The sequence below is a fragment of the Hesperophylax consimilis genome, chromosome 19, assembly GCF_061612785.1.
Source record: "Hesperophylax consimilis isolate HC1 chromosome 19, BYU_Hcon_1.0, whole genome shotgun sequence".
In the NCBI taxonomy this organism is placed as follows: domain Eukaryota; kingdom Metazoa; phylum Arthropoda; class Insecta; order Trichoptera; family Limnephilidae; genus Hesperophylax; species Hesperophylax consimilis.
In genome coordinates this window covers 28,161,894-28,183,708 of record NC_142854.1, presented here as the reverse complement: position 1 = coordinate 28,183,708, position 21,815 = coordinate 28,161,894, and the positions used below count along the sequence as shown (strand labels likewise).

The window sequence follows — 21,815 nt, the reverse complement described above, 5'->3', positions numbered from 1 at the left end:
GTGAGAATTTTACCAATAAATAATAAATGAAAATGCGGACATGTAGTTTATGTTAATTTTTTTATTGGAGCATTTGTTCGAAGTGACTACCATTATTTTCGATGCAAGCGTGTAGTCTTGTTATATTTTGATTATTTAAGTTTGCAGGATTTGCTTTAATTTCTGCAGCGGCTTCCATCACTCGTTCGAGCAGTTGCTCTCTTGAGGCTATTGGCTTAGCATACACTTTTTCCTTGAGAGCCCCCCACAGGTAGTAATCCAGGGGGGTCAGGTCGGGTGATCTTGGTGGCCAAGCAATGGCCGGACTTCCACGGCCTATCCAACGACCAGGAAACTCGACATCCAAGTAGTTCCGCACGGCAATCGAATAGTGTGGTGGGGCTCCATCGTTCTGGAACCACATTCTCCGTAGTAATTCGAGGTTCACATCTTCCAGAATCTCGCCCAGTTGCACTTGTAAGAACTCCAAATACATCGGTCCATTTAGTCTGGGAGGCAACTCGATTGGACCGAGTATTTGATTTCCCAGGATTCCTGCCCACATGTTGATGGAAAATCTGTCCTGGCTCGACGACTCCCGAACAAGCTTGGGGTTTTGTTCAGCCCAATGGTGCAAGTTGTGCACATTTAGCACTCCTGTTTTAGTGAACTGTGCTTCGTCGGTAAACAATATGTTTTTCATGAAGTCTGCATCTCTTATGACATTATGCAGCATTCTTCTGCAGTACACGACTCTGGAAAAGTGGTCATTCTCCATGAGGCCTTGGCAGCGCCTATAGTGAAAAGGTTTGAGCCCGTGCTTCTTCAGAACTCTCCATACCGCCATGTGTTCCCTGTGTCCTATCATCAGAGCGACCCGACGCACGGACAGCGTGGGGTCTTCGGTAATTAAGTTCAGGATTCTCTCCTCAACTGCCACAGGAACGATGTTGTGTCCTCCGCCGGCGCCTTCAATCCGTCCGATGCCACAGTCACGCAATTGTTGATACATCTGAAACAAAACAACAAATAACAACTGCTTTTATTATTCAGCTCAGTAATAATGTCAAATAAACAATCGCGGGCTTTTTCACTCATTTTATTTTTAAAGAACACTTATTTTAGGCACATATCAGAAAACTTACGTTTTCTCTTCATTTATTTCATTTTTTTATAGTAAAATGTATAACAAAGTGTTTTAAATTATAATTTTCTTAACTAGGTACGGTTGATATCTTGGATTCACAGGGGTGAAATTGAATTCAAGTAATTTAAATAATCCCATGGTGAGAAAGGGAGTGAATTCAATTGCAGTGAATGATGCATTTATTAGAGATTAAAATTAATTAACTTTTTAAAACGCCGTTTAGTGACCACTGAACACAAATCACCTAAAGTACAATTTACATTTTTAAAGTTGGTGGCCCCTTGTTATGTTTTTAATGTTCCCAGTTTAAATTTCAAAAGCGCTTTTTGGCATTATCAATGAATGTAAATAGTTTCAATAAACAATTGATAGGGTACAAACCTGGACAAAGGTAGCATGGTGTGGGACGCGTCTTCCAGGAAACCTCATGCGATACTCCCTTACGGCTGCTCGTGAATTTCCATTGCAAAATCCATAAACAAAAACAATATCTGCTTGCTCGGCAGGTGGATAATTGAGGGGCATATTTCAACAGTAAAAACTTAGATAACAAAACAAAAACGAAACTAGAAACTTGATGACATGCGAACTCCCAAAACAGCACTGACCACTGATACGAGACGGGGTGGCGGGAACCACACGGGACTTGAGACAGAATATGTGTGAAAGAGATGACAGTAGCGCGGCGTTGCCAATTATTTTACCCCTATACTGTGGGCAGTAGCGGAGTGTGGAAATTTTATTTATTTTTTGTTTTTAAAAGAAAAAAAATGTTACCGGACAGCAAAGTGTACATAACATTTTTTACTCCAAATGTGCTAAGGAATAGCTGGTTAAAGTTTGTCGGGTTAGTGCCGATACACCCTGTATAGGTGATGATACCTTTGTTCTCGTCTTCCATGGGTTGGAGCAAAGCGTCTGGACATCGAACCCGTAGGATCGCTGACTCGGTTCATTGTATGAATGTTTTGCATCACCCTGCATTCCTTCACGTTCGTCTTATCAGCAGTTTTCGTATCGCGCTGTCAAAGGTCAATATTTCAATTCATGTTTCGTAATACATTGTAGTCTGAGCTGATTGCTGTAGCTGATTGTCGATTCAGCTTTTCTTCGCCTTCCTACACGTGGTGTCTGCTACATATTAAAGTTAAAAAGAACTTTGTTTTTAACGGGTTGATTATTTAATGTTTTAAATGAAATAATAACACAGGTTTTAGTAATAATGTTTTTAATAATAAATAATTATTTGTATGCTAAAACAGCTAGGTGACAATCACATCACATTTAGCAAAAGCGTGCCCTACTTACACTGCGTAACCAATAATAACATTAAACATAATTCAAGTTATATTTCATTATTTTACACTACTTTGCACAATAGGTAACAGTGTAATACTTAAATTAAATAATATCCTCTTTGTGTTCAATATTGTCCACTGAAGAGACAAACTTCGACATGTCTATGTTCCCTATGCCGGCTCGAGATGCTCGGTTAAACCTTGTTTGGAAAAAATAACTCCACAGTTATCTAGATTCTCTATTCTCTAGCGCAGGTGAAATACGAACATTCATATTTTGCGTGTGGTGGCATCCACAGTTTACGTGTGGCGCTTAGTGATTGGACTTAAATATGCCGTTTTTTTAATCCAAACAATGGTAGCTTCACGACTTAAAGAGTGTATGGAAGAGGTCTCTGGAAGATCAAGTGAAAAAATTATCGCAACAGAGATGACATGACATGAAACAAGCTTACTCCAAAAAGAAGTTGAACCGAATTCAAACAAAAGAAGCATTGTAAAAAAAATAATCAATCTAAAATAATTGCAGAAAATTTGACATCTTTCAGTCGCAAGAAATCTTAAAAGTTGCAGTTAATATTTCATGTGGTTTTCATAATTTTGTAATTAACGATTCACTTAACAAGTTTACGTGTTAATAAATGTTTCTTTTTAACAACCATTGTTTACACCGTTTACTACGGTTGTTTTTTGTTGCCAATATCAAACCGAACACCGTTAACACGTCGTGGCGGATTTGCAGTCTGCCTGAACGTGTGGGTGCTCCAGGCGAATCCGACGAACGTTTGCTGGAGCATCTGGAGCGGCTTAAACCAAGCTTAATTATTGTCGCACTATGCATTTTTCCATCCAGTTTATGGATGAAAAAAAAGGATGTGTTCTATTTCGGAACAGTTTAAGATGGCGGACATTATTTGACATCTGTTGTCTGTTTTTCGTTTTGTAGAAATGTAGCATATTTATTTAGTTTTATATTTAAAATGTGTTTATTACCGACTAGGAAATCGGATTATAAAAAGACTCGCTAAGAAACGCCGGGAAGAAAAGAACGAGATATATTCTACTTGCAGTATTTAATATCTCTAGGCGATCAAATTTTCAAACCAAAAATACAATACTATTTCGCATTGAATCGCAAAGATTACTCACTTTAGCAATCATATCCTAAAGACGTAACATTTTTGATATGCCGTTCTTAAATATCAACAATTTCACTGCATTTAAGTAATTTTTTTTTTACCCATCACAAAATTTATAAAATATAATTTTTCAAATTCATTAACAAACTTCGTAAATCCTCGATTAATTTATTTATCATTTAATTTTGTTTTTTTTTACCAAAATTGTACATTCTTAACCTTTTAAATGCCAGTAGGTAGAAGTGTAGCTGTGCACAGCAGGCCAAGAATGCGAGTTAACTCGCTCTTGGCACAGAAGCGGTTAAGATGACAAAAATCGATCTTACAGTAAAATAACTAGCCCCGTACATTCACATCTTCATTGGTAACAATGTAACTCATTTTTATACAAAAATATTCAAAGAAAATAAATATAATAGTCCAATATCTCTTTTTCATCAACTATTAGGTCCTTCTAGAGCAGGATATGCAAGTATTCGATATTCATGTTGTGTGTTCATATCCTACTGAAATCGTTGCTGTAGCTGACGTTTATGCATTCATTGATTTAAGCACACATATATTGTTATTAAATGTCTGACATAAGTCGTGCCATATTATAGTCTCGACGATGCGAGTGGCGAAAATCTTGCCTGACTCGTTACGGGACGATTTTACAAAATGTAGGCAACGTGAGCTTGTGTAGTTGCCAACATACTTGAATCATCAAGCATCGGATGCTTGCATATTCCTGCGGAAGATGGGCCTTATTCGAGAACATACATTGTGTTTACTGACTATTATTCCGCCATCCCAACTCCCAGTAGAAATGATGTTATAAAGACATTAAACGGACATTATTACTTTTCCCGGCAAAAAGAGTTACAAACGCTCGTCTCTAGTGAATCTTCTCCAGCGGCAGAGCCAGCATAGTGAGGTCTGCGGGGCTGAGAGGGCCCAGGGCTGCCAGGGCCGTGGGGCACAGGTCGGCGAGGTAGGATCGGGGGACCAGCCCCAGAAGCAGCGCCAGCTTGGCCCCCATGGGGGTCTTATTCACGTCGGCCACAGCACTGTCTTCATCTGGCATTACCTGAAACCATCACATGTAGAATAATGTTAATTATTATTTAAAAAAGCTAATTTCGGTTGTTGTTCTGTCTGTGACTGATTGTAACTCCGGTGTAAAGAATAATTATTATTATTATGTAATGAGCAAACAGCATTCTGCTGATGCGCTCATATCTGATTTCAAAAAGTTTAACAGAAATTTAGTTGTTTGAAATTTACAATAAGTACAATAATCATTAACCCATTGGCCTCAAACGACGCCGTTCCGGCGGGTCTGGTGTCGTCGGCTTAAAAACGAAAAAGGGATACATTATTGACATCAGTGTTTAAAATTTTAAATGCCAATCGCTCTGTAGATAATTAAGCATTCATTTCGTAGTAATTGGCAGGACTCCGTTGGTACAGTTTTTTCCTGATATTTACGATTGAAATTTTGTTATATTTCAGCGTCATTGAATTTTTTTTAAAATAGCGTGTGGTTCGGGAATTGACAAGCTTGTTCGTAAAATGCGTGGTGGGCGGCTAACATCAGCCCAAATTGAAATAAAATATATTATGGTCATAAGTATGATTAATGTAAAACTTTTCATAATACAATTATAAAAAAAAGAAAAAAAAATGGTTTTTTATAAAAAAAATATTTTTATATCCTCGTTTAATCATATTATTATTATTTTTTAAAAAACTGCATATATTTTTTGCATACCTTAATTCAATGAACGAGTAAATTTAAAAAAATTGTTTCGTTTGCATGTTTAGTTTAAAAGTTATGTAAGATTTAGTACACCACTGCAGATTTAAAACTTCGGTATAAAACAATTCGGAGGCCAATGGGTTAACGTAATTTTAAATTGGTTTATATTAGTAGAATCAACGACATGTTGTATTTTTGCAAATCATCTATCTCTCTTAGATCATCTTTTGCAAAATATGGACTCCGTGTTTGAAATTTGGATTTGTTTTGAATTTATTTTATTTTCAAAATTGGAACTGATGTGTCAAAAATTCGGATAAGCGATCAAGTACCTACTTACAATATAATAATTTTTTATCAGAAAATTATTTTAATTCTATATTTCAAATGTGTAAATATTATTTCTTTTGTTTAAATATCTTAAGCTGTGATCTTACCTGATCTATTCTTTGATCTATTTCATAGAATCTACGAAATAGGTCCACGAGAACAAGGAAACCCAAATTTGAACAAACTTCAACTTACGTTCTATAAATTGACACACATGAGAATGTGCCGTTGGGGTTAAATTTGACAAATAAAGTCAGATTTGGTTATTTTTCGAGGTCTGCACTTTTTCCATTGTCAAGAATGCGCTATTTACTAACTAACTAGATTTAGTATAATAATATCCTGTGATTTTTCACAGGTCTGCGTTAGTGACCTATAAGTATCAAAGTGGGACATTATATTCATTTTTTATGATTTTGAGATAATAATGAATATGTAAATATTTTTTAAACATTTTTTAAACATAAAACGAAAATTTGAAAAATTCATAAAAATATTCAGTCGCAACTAGGAATTAAACTCTGGACCTCAGCATTGCCGGGCTTTAAGAGAAAGCTACAAGCCAAAAATGTGTATATCCTTGGTATACCTTATAATTGTAGGTAATAGGCATTAAATTCGCTTGACAAACGGAGTCTAGAAACGTTCGATTTCAAGCACAAAACTGGTTTTTATTTATTTTGTAAATAATTTTATAAGAAAGCAAAAAAGTTTATCAAGTGAAACTGTCACAGATAATTTTAGCTATAATACTGTATTTTTTAAAAGTTGTTTCCTTTACGCGTTTGTACATTTCTGTTGAAAAAATATTTTTTTTAGTAGTTTAATTTATATTTTTCATTAAGTAATTTATTATTTTATTTGTATTCTACTCAAGCGAAACGATAGGAAAACCTTCAATTTATCTAAAGCATATTTTTTGGTATTCATAATGTACACCAATTCGTTATAAAGATTAATCAAAATAGAGATTTGGCATTAAGCTTCGCCTTAAACTACAGGGTTTTCCAATAAGAGGTGTTATTTTGATATTCAATTGTAAAAGATCAATGGTTTCGTTGCTTGTGTGGCACGTAGCGCCGTCTTGTTGAAAGTAAACGTTGTCCAGATCAATACCATCCAATTCCGGCCATAAAAAATCATTAATCATCTCTCGATAGTGCAATCCATTCACCGTAACTGTTGCTCCAGTCTCATTTTCGAAAAACTAAGGTCCAATGACTCCGCCGGATCATAATCCGCACCAAACAGTCACACGTTGAAGATAGAGAGGCTTTTCAACAATAACTCTTGGGTTTTCTGAGCCCGAGATGCGACAATTTTGCTTGTTGACGAAGCCACCGAGGTGGAAATAGGCCTCATCACTCAAGATGATTTGCAATTGATTCACTCAAGTGAATTTTAATAATTTCAATGCGTTGTTGAAGCGTGCATCGTTCCATTTTTATTAATGGCTTAGTTTATACTTGTCAAATGTCTAAAAATGACAGCTTCAAAAGTAACATCTACCGAAATAGCGGGCTATTCAAAATAACACCTCTTATTGGAAAACCCCGTAGTACTGGCATTAAAAGAGCCAAGAGTAAGTGTTTATCTGTACAGAGCAGATGACTTGAATGTGAATAGGTTCAAATTAATACCATTCCTGCTAGTACCTTTAGTGGGTTTCCACCAATATGACTATGATGTTTAAGAACTGACCTTGTCTGCAACGTGAGTCTGGATAAGACCATCGGATCCAACGTAGAAAGTCGATAGCCCGTCGTACCACCTGAAATGGAAACACGAGTAATGAATCTCCAACACATATTATTTAATCCTATAACCTAACAAATAGATCTACAAAAACATTACGGATTAATTGTCTGCAATTTTCAGCTGACAATTTTGTCTTTATCGGGAGCTTTTTAACTCCCAGAGCAATTTTAGGAGATATTTCTCCCAGACGTCAAACATTATTGTGTCAAACATTATACGATTTAAACAGTGTAAGAAATAGAGAACACCGTGCTTTCAGTTTGCATACAAAAGTTTACTATAGACGTTCCCAAAATCTGAAACAATAGGGAATTCTCTTCACACCAAAAAATCACTTATTATTAATTATTCACACGTAGAAACATTTCAGACACAAGAATACATAGTTTTTATAATTTTCAAAAATCATTTATTAAAGTTATAATGACTTTAAAAACAGGCGCGAACGAAATATTTCAATGCAGCTAAAAACGCCCGGTGATTGATCAAGCGTTCAAGGGCGAACGATGACGTCACTGTTGACCGGCCCGAGTAGATCCTGCAAACCGATGGCGGCAGCGGCGGCAAAGGTGTGACGTAGCACTTGTGACGTAGCGGTCAAAATGGCGCATGACCGTTTTCAGAGCCGAAATAGCCCGCAATTTTTAAAACAACTACAAAAATTTGAAAATGCATTTAAAAAAAAAGAAAAAAAAGAGGCACATAATAAAATAATTATCTTTATTGAAATAAATTATTTACAAAATGCACGAGAATTCCCTATTCTGTATAATTTTAAAGGTCTGTACAAACGATTAAATATGGTAAAAAGGTCTGAAATCACCGTATCTCCCTTACTGTTGTGATGAGAAATATGATTGAAACGGTATTAGAAAGAAAAAATATCACTCTAACTAACCATCAGGCCGTTTCTCCACAACTCGTTCTTGGCACACACTCCTTGCCTCATTCACATTCATACATCGTCTCATACATACTCTTCTATTATTCTGACTCTTGACATGGCCCAACTCAAGCATCTGATTCACTTGGTCGTGCCATGTCTTCCTCGGGCGTCCCCGACTTCTGCTACCATTCACATTTGCATCGTATATTCTCCTTACACTCCTTTCTTCGCTCATTCACTCTACATGTCCAAACCATCTTAGCGTCCCTTTCTTGATCTTACTCATTACGCTTACATCAGCCTTGTACTCTTTGCGGATCTCCACATTTTTCACACAATCATACATGGTTTTAACACACATACGCCTCAGGGATCTCATTTCAACAGCATTCAATCTACTTTCATCCTTTCTTTGCAGGTTCCATGCCTCACTTCCATACATCAGGGTAGGTACCAGCACTCCATTGAAGACTGCTAACTTCGCTTCTTTGTACAATTTTTCGTTAGCGCCAACTGCGTTCAGTCCTCCATTAACGGAGTTACCTGCATAACCATCGGTAAACGACTTTAAATACTTTATCTATGTTTGCAACCAAAAATTTTGTTTGTTAATATGTTGATTTGTAATATTAAAATCTGAAAAATACTTGCATCAGCTTTCAAAAACAGAATTTTATTTTGAAATACATTAAAAAACAGCAAATTTATCTGTTTAATATATTTCATTAAAACATTTCAGCATTTCGCTAAGAAATACGAAATTCGCAGGAGAAATACTTTGCAAAATATCAGAGGCTCTAAGAGAGGGTATAAAAATTCATCAAAGTTAGTAAAGATCTCAAAGTCTGGTGAAATAATAAAAAAAAATACTTACAGTTCGCATTCGTCGTAGGCCTCTCGCAGTTTCCACAATTTGAACTTCCAGAACATGAACATGGCCTTCAGGCCCGACAGCCCACGGATTCTCCATCGTACCCTGAAACGACATATTGAGACATGAGACATACGGACATAGTCCAATATCTTGCTTAATAAGGTCTTGCATGGCCATATCCAACGGCCTCCGTCGCTGATTGGTTACTATCCTTGGCTACGAATACAGAAGTTGCAGGTTCATATCCTGACGTGTGCAAGTAGATTTTAGTTGATTAATTTGTGTTATTTCACAATATATCAATTTAACATAATACGTATTTTATTTGCAGCACATTGCAGGGTAGTAGATACTCTCAGAATTGTCCTCGTGAAGGACCACCAATCAAAGTCGAAGCTTTGCTTGAAATTTTAGGTTTTAGCCGTGTTTGGTGACCAGATCTAAATAGCCAGGTACTTCCCAATCTATCTATTCCCAAAACCAAACCTAGACCTAAACCAGACCAAAACCTAGACGAACAGGGCAACTACTCAATATGGACAGTGCAATCACTGAGGGATCTGGTAGACACCTCAGGAGACACATGCATCTGTTGACAGAGGAATACACCAATAGATGCAGGAAATGTAAAGAGGCTGAAGAGACTCCAGTTCACCTATGTTGGCAATGTTCTGCTCTGATGGGAACATGGCTCAGATACCTGGGAAGACACATTGTGGAACCAGGAGACAGTTAAATATCCAAAGACAACCCTGGTGAACTTAATCAAAGGGACCGGGTACTGTTAAAGGAATGAGATAAAATGAGAGATAGGATAATGGGCACATGGCATGAGCGCTCACGGGAACTACACATAAACCGTCGCTGATTTATAATAATGAATTGCAGTGCAAGTTGCCTGCAGACAGAAAGGTAGACGCCCACGACCACCGCTGTGTTGGTTCCCCGCATCTTTTACTTCTGTATATCGTTGTATCATTTCGGGGCTACAAATGAGCTTGGACTGAATTAAAATTCCGGCTGAAACAAATAATTTAAAGTAATATACTTACGTAACACTCGAGTCCTCTTGCCGTCGCGTTATCTTAAGGATATCGAACTTGACGTAGGCAAACTTCAGGTGACCGATAGTCCGCAGGAGAGCAATCTGCTTGACATAGTGATATATGCCGCTGGAATGTAAAACGTTACACCTTTAAACGGGCACAATTATTGCAAAAAAAAAACACTCAATTGCTTCTTAGTGTGCAAATAGAAGTGGAAATACATAAGTAATAAAATTTATGAATATAGTTGTTGCGTAACTTCTGTTCCCCGCCAATCACAGAGCCAGGACTTTAACTTGAGTCTGCGCTTGAACGAATAGTCGCCTGCAGCATCAAGTCTGTAACGACTCTTACCTTCTCAACACATGAGAATTCGACGAGTGTACTGCTGGTAAAATGTTCAATTTTAGACATTAAAAGCTCTGTATCAGTAACTACAGATATGGTTCACCGTAAACGCTATGGAAAAACATAATCATTCCAAGTGTTGATCGCCGTGTGCTTGTACAGTGATTAGTGCTTTTAATGTGACTTGTGAGGCAATTTATCTCAAAATTGGGCCCCACTTATATCCACACATTAAGATAACCAAAGCTGGTGAGTACAATATTGTGTGATACTCTCTGAATGGTTTGGGGCAGTGTATTCCTGTATGGGAATCTTAGGTTTTTTTTTGGCAGAAAGAGGACACATTCCTTTCTTTGACCAGTACGTGATGCGAGCTACCGCGTCGTCCTGTTTAAGCTGTCCCTTTTCCGCTAGACATAAACGAGACAAATCTATATTGATAGATATGTGCATGTATTATCAGCATCAGCCATTTTCTATATCCTATATTTATTAGAAGTAAATGTAGTCCAAAAAATAAATGAGATTAAAAGTAAAATACACAAATTACAGCAGAAAAACTGACAAAAAAAATCTATTAATAAAATAATGAAGATGGAGATTATTTCACTCGAAATATAATGCACCTGATTGAACTTGAACCAATGGGAATAGACAACGCTACAAGCTTCCTATCAATATTCTTCTACAACCATAATATACACTTGCTGTCCCACTTCCGCTAGTGACAATAAGTAGGCGCAAAAGTGACAAAGGGCTGTTCTTCGCCGGTGGAAGTGTATACCGATGTACAAATATATTCAACGTTGAGCTTTTTTATTGCAGCCACTGTTCACTGTTTTATCTATACTTACACAGACTTAGTTCCGCGTATGTTGTTGATGAAGACTAGGTCTGGATGGTAGAGGCTGTAGTCCATTGGTTGGGTGAACAGTTTCGGAAGCTAGAACAAATAATGTCATTCCGTTAATATTGAGGGTACATAATATATGCGAGGGTACATAATTGGAGGATAAATATATTTGTTAATAAAAACTGATAAGAAGCAAAAGCAGCACGATCTATTTAACCCCTCAAACCACGGAAGACATTAATAGCCATGAACATCATATTCCATTAGAGGCTCTGAAGGACAGATCTGACCGGGGCGTCTATACATTATAAAAGTAATTTTACGCGTAGATATGTGATTTGTTGATAGGAATAGGCTCCAAGAGAAAAATAACAAAAAAACACCGATCAAAATTATTTTAAAGTGAGTAGTATCTCTATATAATTGTATACTGTACAGTATTAGTAGCCTATATATACTTTATGCTAGTAAACGGTACATATAAAAAATCAATCGTAAAACTGTAAAAATGACACAACTTCACAGATCGTTACTGTTCATCTGATGATACCGATTGGACACTGACACTATCAACTTCGCTTCCACTTTCGCCTTCATATTCTTCTTCTTCATCCGACCTGGACGAAGTTGTTGTCGACTCAGGATTATCTACGTTTTCTTCTTCCCCAGCACAGTCAATTGGATGTTTGCGTTTGCGAGTACCAGATAGGTTTGAAACGTTATGATGCGAAGCAATCTGCTCATCCGTGGAAGAAAGGGTTTTCTTGTGAGCAACTTGAGAGCCTCTTTCAGAGGAAAGAAGTTTCCAATTGTGTGCCACAAATGTAATTTTCCCTGCTCTTTGAGTTGTTAGACGATTCCTCCGTGTTGTATGAATGCGACTAAACGTGCTAAAAGATCTCACAGTGGCTGCTGAAGTAATGGGAGCAGTCAATATTCTTATGGCAACCTGTGACAAATCAGGGGATGTCGTCTTAGATAACTGCTAACACTCGATAAAGCATCCAAGAGAAGTGTAGAAACCATTTTATTAAAAATAAAATAAATTCCCCGTTTTCGGGAATTTATTTCAGGTCGGGGAATATTCACTAAGCACGTTTGAATCAACTTTTCTCAGTCTGCCGAGAGAGCCATCGAGCGTAGTTAGTGAGCTTAGACTTAACGAATAAAAATAAATAAAATGACAGGCATGACTAATGATCGAAAAGTTTTCACAGTATACGAGGATTTAACTTGCTTGTGGAATACTACAACAGAGATATACTCTGATAGAGATACCAGGAACGAAGCTCTTGCGATCCTTTTGGAACAGTTCAAATGTATTGAAAAGGCTGCAACGAAATCAAAACGTAAAAACTACATTTTATTCTTTTATTAGCATCATATTATTACTGAGTTTTTTCGTGCCATGAGACATTTTTTGCCCTTTTGTCTTTTTTTTTTCGTGTAAATAGTTAACCGTGCTACTAGATCTTAAATTTTTGTTATTTTGAAGTAGGAGGCATGCTGCCTGTGTTCCCCAGAGGAGCAACTGGTGAAATTGAACCAACCATTTCGGTATCTGTACACAACACTCAACGGTTGCACCAACCAAACGACATGAAGCAAAGAGTATGTGCCAAGACGCGTGCCAGAATGTTCTCTTTACTTTTCGATATGGACTGAAACTCACTGAGGGAACTGGTAGGACTACTAACAAGACACTGCCATCTCAGGAGGCACATGCAGTTCTCGGGAGTGGAAGATACCAACAGATGCCGGAAATGTGAAGAGGATGAAGAGACTCCAATTCACCTTTGGTGCCAATTTCCCGCTCTGTTGGGAACTAGGCTCAGATACCTGGGAAGACACATTGTAGAACCAGAAGACTTAGCCACGTATCCAATGACAACCCTGGTGAACTTCATTAAAGGGACCGGATTACTGTTAAAGGAATGAGGTAATAAAATGGGAAATAGCACAATAGGCCTATGGCCTAAGTGCTCACGGGAACTACGTGTAAACCGTCTCCGCTCTATAAACAATAAAAAAATATCCTGGTGAGAAATAACGTGATGGCTAGTCAGCTAGTTAGTTAGTTAAGGATTAGATTGTGCAGGCATTGCGTAAGAGGACTCACATTGTTCTCCAGGCTATTGTGAATGACTTCCAGCTGCTCGGGACTGGCCCCCTTGTGGGCGGGTGGCGGCGGCGATGAAGCTGGGGCACTACTGAAGCCTGGGCTGGCCGTGTCCACTCCGGCGCTGCGAGCAAACGCCGTCTTCTCGTAGTCAGAGAGGGACAGCGCTAGGGAATCCTGGACAAGTTATAAATACACATTAAACATGTTTTAACCAAAATTTCTTGCCAAGATACACTCTCAAAGACGATGAATACAATCTCCTTCAACTCGGTACAAAAAGAGGTTTATGCATTTAGATATAAATACATATTAAACATGTTTTAACCAAAATTTCTTGCCAAGATACATTCTCTACCTTACCAATACAATCTCTTTCAACTCGGTACAAAAAGAGGTTTATGCATTTAGATATAAAACCACACTAAACATGTTTTAACCAAAATTTCTTGCCAAGACACATTCTCAAAGACGATAAATACAATCTCCTTCAATTCGGTACAAAAGAGGTTTATGGATTGTTTTCAACGTCACTATCTGACAAGTTCAGTAACTATCTTTTGACGTATGTCACAAAATAGTAAAACTGCCCCCATGACCTTTTATATTTACATTTACCTCAAATTTGTAATCTTCTCTGTAATATATTGGTGCATAACCAAAACATGAATAAATAAATAAAGGGAAAAAATGGAATCTGAAGATAGCAATAGTTGTCTTGGTTGAGGAATTGGAGAAGGATGGATTCTTTCATGCTGCAGAGACAGTAATCCTGATGGAAATTATGAGTTCATAGTCCAATCAGTGAAAATGGCAGATTATAGTAAGTACATATAAAATATGCAAAATATATTAAAAAAAATTTTTTTACATTAACCCCCAAACAGGAGGTCTTGAGTAAAATAATTTCCCTTAACCACTCAGAACATTAGAACGTCAAAAGGCGTAAATATGATAATAGCGGTCAAGACATTAGAACGTCTTTTCACGTAAATGCGCGAGATTTTACAAAAATCGATTTATTTCCATCACTAGTATACGGATTGCCATGATTTAAAAAACAGAGTATCGATAATGAATAACGCTACGCGTCTGTATTCAACAATATCTATGGAACGTAGAACTGCATTATCTAAGCCGATTGAATCTGTCATCTTGTTCATTCATAATTTATTGCGTTTCTAAATAATTTATTAAAATATTTTAGTTTGGACGGTTAATATTTTGAGGTGACTAATAGTTTTTAATTATATTTCTTCAATATATAAAGTGTTATTTCTTTATGATACTCAGAAAAAAGTACATTTTTCACAGCTTTGAAATAATGGTCAGCGATTTTTACATATTTTTGACGTTTTCATAAAATGTATATTTAGAAACGCAAATATTTACGTATAATAACACAATACGATAGTGAATTTCATAATCTTTCCAAAACATTTTTTAGAATGAGGCTACGTTTCCCAAAACGTGAGTTATGAAGCTTTTAGCATAACTCGTAAATAACACAAAAATTATCACGTTTTGACAGGTCTCAAAGGAACACACAGTAAATAAAAGTCTTTGTCTGAGAGGTTAAGGCCTATTTCATCTTTGAGGATGTTGTGAGGGAGATCTTTTTTAAGGAAAGGAAGGAGAAGAAGTTCTGGGAAGGAAAAAGGTATAAGGAGTGTGTAGGAATATATGGATCAGTGTGTCCAGGAATGACGGATGTATGAATATATCCCTCCGCTGAGGCGCGAGGATATGGGTCGAGAGACCAGTCGGAGAGGTCAAAGTGTCGCCCCAAACTAGCCTCTCCCGATCTGGCACACCACACAGCTGGTGGGCTGGCGCATCCTGCTAAATCACCCAACGTATATGACAGAGTTATTGGTTATCCAATAAATGGTTCCCGGGGCAGCGGTACCCAAATATCATAAAAACAAACTGGTTAAAATTGTTTCTAGGTAAGTACTTTCTAGGTAGGTAGGTACTTTAATGCTTCAATTAATATTCAGTAGCCATTCAAAAATTCATTCCACAACAAACAAAAAAAGAGTTTAGCTGGCAATATAAAAAATGTGTTCCATATAAAAAAACAACATCTGTACAAGAAAAAAGTTGGATTGTGTGAAAAATAAAAGTACATTCCGATATATATATACATATAGTGTTTGAATGCAACTTGCGAGTACCAATGAAAACCTCCACCTGTGAAATAAAGTACAAGAGTCAAAATACCGCCACAAACACTGCTATCGATCTTTCGTAAAATATAATTTTTTTAATGTAAAGTCCTAGCAAGCTAGACGGCGTTATATTAAGTGAGTGTGCAAGAGTTAGCCCGTCGTCCCGCTAGGTTACTCCGAAAGGTTACGAAATCGACAAAAACCGGAGACCGTGAGCAGAAAAGAAAAGTTCACTAAGATTTGCAGAGCAGCCATTGTGGGATTTTTCTGCGCAGAGTCTCCGGTTTTTGTCGATTTCGTACCGTTATCAAACCAGTGGGAATTCGGGCTAAGATAACGCAACCCGTCGGTGTACAAAGCTTAGTGTTCGAGACTACGCACGTGAATTTGACCTACCGGCGAATTACAGTTTGATTTGTTCTTTCAACTAGTAAAAATAACGACAGATCATAATAGTTCCCAGATGATCGAGCAGCGTATTACTAAGAGAATGCTGTATTAGAGAAAATGGGTTCTTATCAGCTTAACCCCTCTAGCATTTCACTGTCATATATGACCGTCCATTTTTATGTTTTTTTTTCTTTCATGAGGAAATACTAAATTTCTTTGATGTTAGAAAGAAAAATAATAATTCTTTCCAGTTTGCTTCAAATATTTATAATGGAATCCATTAGTAAAATCCTAAAAATAGAGAAAATTAGATTGGCGTAAAGCAAAAACGTTTTTGACAACATTTTTCACATTTGATATTAAAATTATTTAGATATAGTAATGTTTATTTTAAATGCATACACCAGAAAGACAATTTTATCTAGTTTCTAAAAAAATATTTGACTTTACATAAAATTTAAAAATAAAATGTATATAGCGCATTTGAAATACACGGAAAACATTGCAAACTGAACAAAAGTGAAAATACTGAAAGGTTAAGTACTGTAGGTAAGGCACTCAACCTAAAAAGGGCATGGCAAACTATGGAAGGGTTATTCACATACAATTGCTGATTTTGCTACTAAGTAGTAGATAAACTATGGTTCTTTCAACATAGTTCGCAATGCTTTCTTTGTATTTCAAATGTGCTATTTACGTTGTATTTTTTAATTTTCCGTAAAAACATTTACTGTTTTAGAAACTAGTTAAAATTATCTTACCAGGGTTTATATTTAAAATAAACAGTACTAATTCTAAATAATAGAATTTTAATATCAACCATGAAAAACACTTAACACATTTTTACTTAATTTTTTTACTCCAAACATAGAAAAAATAAGACAACTCGATAGTTTCGAAAACACATTGGTTTTGGTCTTGTACTTCATTTATTAAAATCTGATTATATAATTTAATTCATTAGTTAAACCGAATGTCACGTTAGCGGCGCGAAATATGAATTATCCACTTTGGCTTGTTTTATCCAAGTTGAAAAAATTACATATTTCAGCATAATATAACAAAAAGATAAAAAAAACTTTTATAAAATATGGACGCCCGGTCATATATGACCCTAAAATGCTGGAGAGGTTAAACCAGTAAAATGGCTGCCTAATAATGTATTGACATTGACACATTAAATTATTGAGCAACGAAGCATTTCTGCACATGGACTATTTGCCAATGCAAGATGTCGATTCACGCTTGAAATTAGTTATTAATAATTATTAGTTTGGGTTATTTAAATAATCTACGCGCATTTCCTAACCTTCAAAATTAACTCAGATCATAAAAACAAGAAAAAGCATGGTCGTTGAAACTATAAATTTTGTTCATTTATCAAACTATTTGGGATTATTAGATTTTTTATTAATTTCCAACTACTCTCAAAGATTGAGATTACGGCCTTTAGTTTGTATTTGTATCATTGTGTGAGTGATTTTTATCTAGATGTTTATCAAATTATGACTGCATTTTATTATTATTTTTAAACTATCGCACAATGAATCTAGTATTAAATGGGCAGCCATGCTTTCGTCACACTGGAGTTTTTAATGCGGTTATTTTTTGGTTTGGGTACGTTACTTTTAGAGTTTTTGCGATGCTCCTAAATTATTGCTTGTGCGGAAAGCAATATCACAGCCACAGTTTTTGAGAACATTTCAATCTTTTTGGATCTTAATTCGACGAATTCCAAACACCCAAATTTATTATTAGTTGTAATATTAACCGCTGTAAAACAAGTAGAGAAGTTATTAGGTTATTAGTTTGAGTTATTCAAATTAATTTATAATAATAATAATAATTGAATGACTTGTATAGCACCATTTTTTTTCAAAATTACCTCAAGGGTGCTGTACAAATTTATAATACATTTCTACAGTGATCTATGTTATTACTAACTATTTATGGAGATAATATACAGTACAATACTTACCTGGTAGGTCACTTGAGATTAACACTTAATTAACTTTATCTAATTGTTTATTAGCGAAATTTAGATACAGGACTTATGACATAATTGGAAAATTGGATATAACTGGACTTTCTCTCAGGAATGGTGTACATATTTAATTTAAGGGTATGACAGCTTAACCCCTCCGACTTTTCGCGAACTTGAAGCTAAAATGTCTTTATCGAAATGTCAATTTCACGAAAACGTTGTGTTATTACCGCCTCACAATCAAAGCTCTATAAATGAAACATTACTGAACGGAGCCGAATAGTAAAAACTGTTTTAGAAAGGTTACAAAATAGGCTTTCAAATTGTTGTATCATAAATAAATATTAACATTTGTAAATATTTAAATTTAGAATGGAAACATGAAAAAATTGTAAAAATGACTCACCTGTAATGTTTTATGTAAAAACGATACTAAAATCACGGATAATGTAAAAAAAAAACACTTATTTCATCGTACAAATGTACAATAAACAATTCTGTCACTTCACTTTTTGACCATTTCATACAAAATATATTTTTAAAAAAATAATTAAACTTGCGAGGCGGGTCGGCACGTCAAACGGCTTTCTTGGCGTCGTTTTACGATTTGGCGGGTAAAATTTGCTTCCACTGAGTAGGTCTTTTTACGGGTTTCTATGGATAACTTTGAATAGAGATGTGAAGCTTCATTCAATACGAATATTCTACTTTTTGTTTTAGGGATGTCACTAGAAGAATAACGGAGTTATGACGATTTTTGTGGAAACACACGCGTTGACGTGTAAACACGCTTATTGTACTTGACTGCTATCGTTATTTTATCGTGAATATCTGCTTACGTTGCTGACCGGTTAAAAAGGTAAGTTTTTAGTTTAGACATCTTCTGCATTTCCTAACCTCAAAAATTTAACTCGGAGAAAAATTGGAACTTTAATGCATCTTTTACAATCTGTCGACAAAAATAGTTGTTTCTTGTAGTAATTAAGTTGAAACCAACCATTATTTTTAATATTTTGGCGTATTAAGTGTGAGGCAGAATTCGGCAACAACGGCAAAAAATTTAACTTTAACCCTTTCAGCCCCAGTGTTAATTCAATCCATCCGTCTATTTTTCCGCTCTGTTGAAATCCTTATTCCCGCCACAACAACGATAAATATTTTGACATCTGCTGATTGTGAGTTTCATTGAATTTCTGCCATCATTGATTACTTAATTTAAGGTGAGATATCAATATTTTCTACTTGAATTACAAATATTTTAACGCAGATGTGTTCTATAATAATAACATCAGTTCAATTCACTGTTCACAGTCATTTGCCAGAATATTGTAAAAGAATTTCAATGTTCATTCAACTTAACACTGTTTTTGACATGTTTTGGATATGTTTTCGACCAGTATGGCGAATTTTTAAAGATTTATTATCCTAGATTATTTCTATATTTCTGAATGAATTTTAATTAAAATGTTATTTGTTTGTACCTTAGAGATTATCACTAAATTGTAAATGTGCATTTTTGACATGAAACAGTTATTTGTGTTATGTTTATTTTACCTTACTATTTAAAAACTACCCTCTGACGTCCAATGTTAATCCAAATTAACATAGAATAATTTCAAAAAAAAAAAAAAAAATCAAGCATTACATATTTTATATATGTGGAAACAATAATGTGAGTGTGAAAAGGGTTAATGCATCTTTTTTTATCTTCCCCGACATAAATAGCTGTCTCTTACAGTAATGGAGCTTAAACCAAGTGTTATTTCTGAAAAAAAAAGGTGTATTAAGCGTGAAACGGACTATGAAACTTTATTTTTACCTTTTGATGCAACCCGTTCATAAACAGGGAATATCTGGCGGCATAATAGTTGGCAGTGGGAGCAATAATATCCCCGGGATACTTGTTCCACATGATCATGTCGTCCGGAGTTATCCCCAAAGGTCTGGTAGCCAAGTCCACGCTGGACAGGTTGGCTAGACTACCGTTCAGCTCCGAGCCCAGGCCCTCCAAGGATTGGGGCCGGAATTCCGGAGATTCTGAGACGCACCGCTTATGGATGATGTCCCTCCAGTCGTCCATCTTCAGGGAACTTTGCGAGTCGTTGTGGAGGAGGTTGGTGTCATCGTGGGCTACTTCCGGAAGACATTCTTGGACGGGACGGCAGCTTGATGACAGCTGTCGTATGCCCAGGAACTGAAAAATAGAAATCAGTATTATTTTATTGTAAGCCAGTTTGCTTGTTAATCTTTTCACCGCGTTAAGAATAATAAAATTGCAATCAGAATCAAAATGTGACTTGAAAGGTGACTAGATCTGAGTAGCCAGGTTCATCCCAACCTTCCTCTTTACCATCTCCGCAATAGTTGGGGATGCCGTAGTCCCATAGACTCCGGATAATCGGAAGCAATTGGGACTTTTGTGCAGCATTTGCATTAAAAAAAAAGGTTAATTTTGTTTGGAAATACGAAGATTGTGGAAAGTAATGATATTTGCCATCAATAATTAGGTTTTTAATATTAAAGTTAATGACTCAAAAGTCCAGAGTCTACAGATAAACAAAAGATGTTTATCTATAAAGGAACGTAACTTTAATTAGATAGCGCATGTCAAAATTTAGTTATTATTATTTGTACATAACCGACATGTTGTATCTTGGATATGGTAAATATTGGAATACCTTGTTTAATTATTTGCTATCGCACATAATAGCAAAATGGTAAATTTTAAATGCTCTACTACAGAATAAGATATGTTAAAATACAGTATTCAACGTTGCAATGGTGTGAAATCTTAACCTTTCCTATTTGAAATCATTTGAATTTCTAGCAATTTCGGTGACAGTTAGAGCACTTTCTATTCGATTATGCGAGATGACCTATGTTATAAACCGCTCAATTAACTTGACATTATTCCAAAGTTTATAAATAAATCACGCGTTATAAAATATTATGTAAAATCATCAATGAAATACCTCTTCCAAAAACTGCGAACGCCTCGGCAGACGAGTTTCCAATTTTGAAGCGGACTGCCTCGAGGAGACTATGGCATTTAACGGCGCCAGTTTCATCGAAACGGTTCTTAAACAAACTGCCATTTTCGGAGGTTTTAAAACGACGCACAATTACAAAATATTAAGATTTAACTGGCGTAAAATTCAAGGAACAAATCCATGGCCATGGCACTTCGCCGCAAATAATTCAATGCATAGAAAAAGTAGAAAAATTTGAAAGACTGACAAGACAAGTTGACAAGCTGACAAGCAAAGCAGTGATGCCATACCCAAAAAATCGCTCCGCTTTCCATGGTTAAAATTTCTGTGTGTTAAAAGGTCGATGTTTAAGTATTTTTTTAGTAATGGTACCTTTTTTTTTTTTTTTTTTTTTTTGTTCTTTATTCAGTAAAGTTTATACATTACAGTAAACGGGTAAATTTTTGGCCACCACACTAGGCACATGCCCGTGTTGTAGTGGTCAATATTTATTATCTTTCAGCTTGTTATAATGGCCCTAAAGTAGGAATCAGACGGTTCACTTTTCGCTCATTTCTGTTTTTCAATTTGCCTCTTTCACTCGAAGTGAGAAGTCTGAACACAAAATGAAACAAAAGTACCAAATGAATTCATTCGTGAACCGATCTGTCGATAATGAGTTTTGGCATTCGGCATCTTTCGTTCGGAATGAATGAAAAATGAAACGTCTAAACACGAAATAAATGCTCGTTCATTTCTATCAGTACAGTGTGCAATTTTATT

The 21,815-nt window shown here is 35.9% G+C and overlaps 1 protein-coding gene across 1 annotated transcript; it reads right to left on the bottom strand.

Moving 5' to 3' along the window:
* Nucleotides 1-2,337: 2,337 nt before the first annotated feature.
* On the bottom strand, nt 2,338-21,258 carry LOC149415062 (uncharacterized). Its single transcript, XM_089643615.1, has 8 exons — nt 21,036-21,258; nt 19,883-20,257; nt 13,519-13,695; nt 11,401-11,489; nt 10,205-10,324; nt 9,153-9,254; nt 7,336-7,405; nt 2,338-4,632 (listed from the first exon to the last, which is right to left on the bottom strand). The coding sequence occupies exons 1-8, from the start codon at nt 21,156-21,158 to the stop codon at nt 4,441-4,443; spliced, it is 1,248 nt and encodes a 415-aa protein (XP_089499741.1). The 5' UTR covers nt 21,159-21,258; the 3' UTR covers nt 2,338-4,440.
* Between the last annotated feature and the right edge of the window lie 557 nt (nt 21,259-21,815).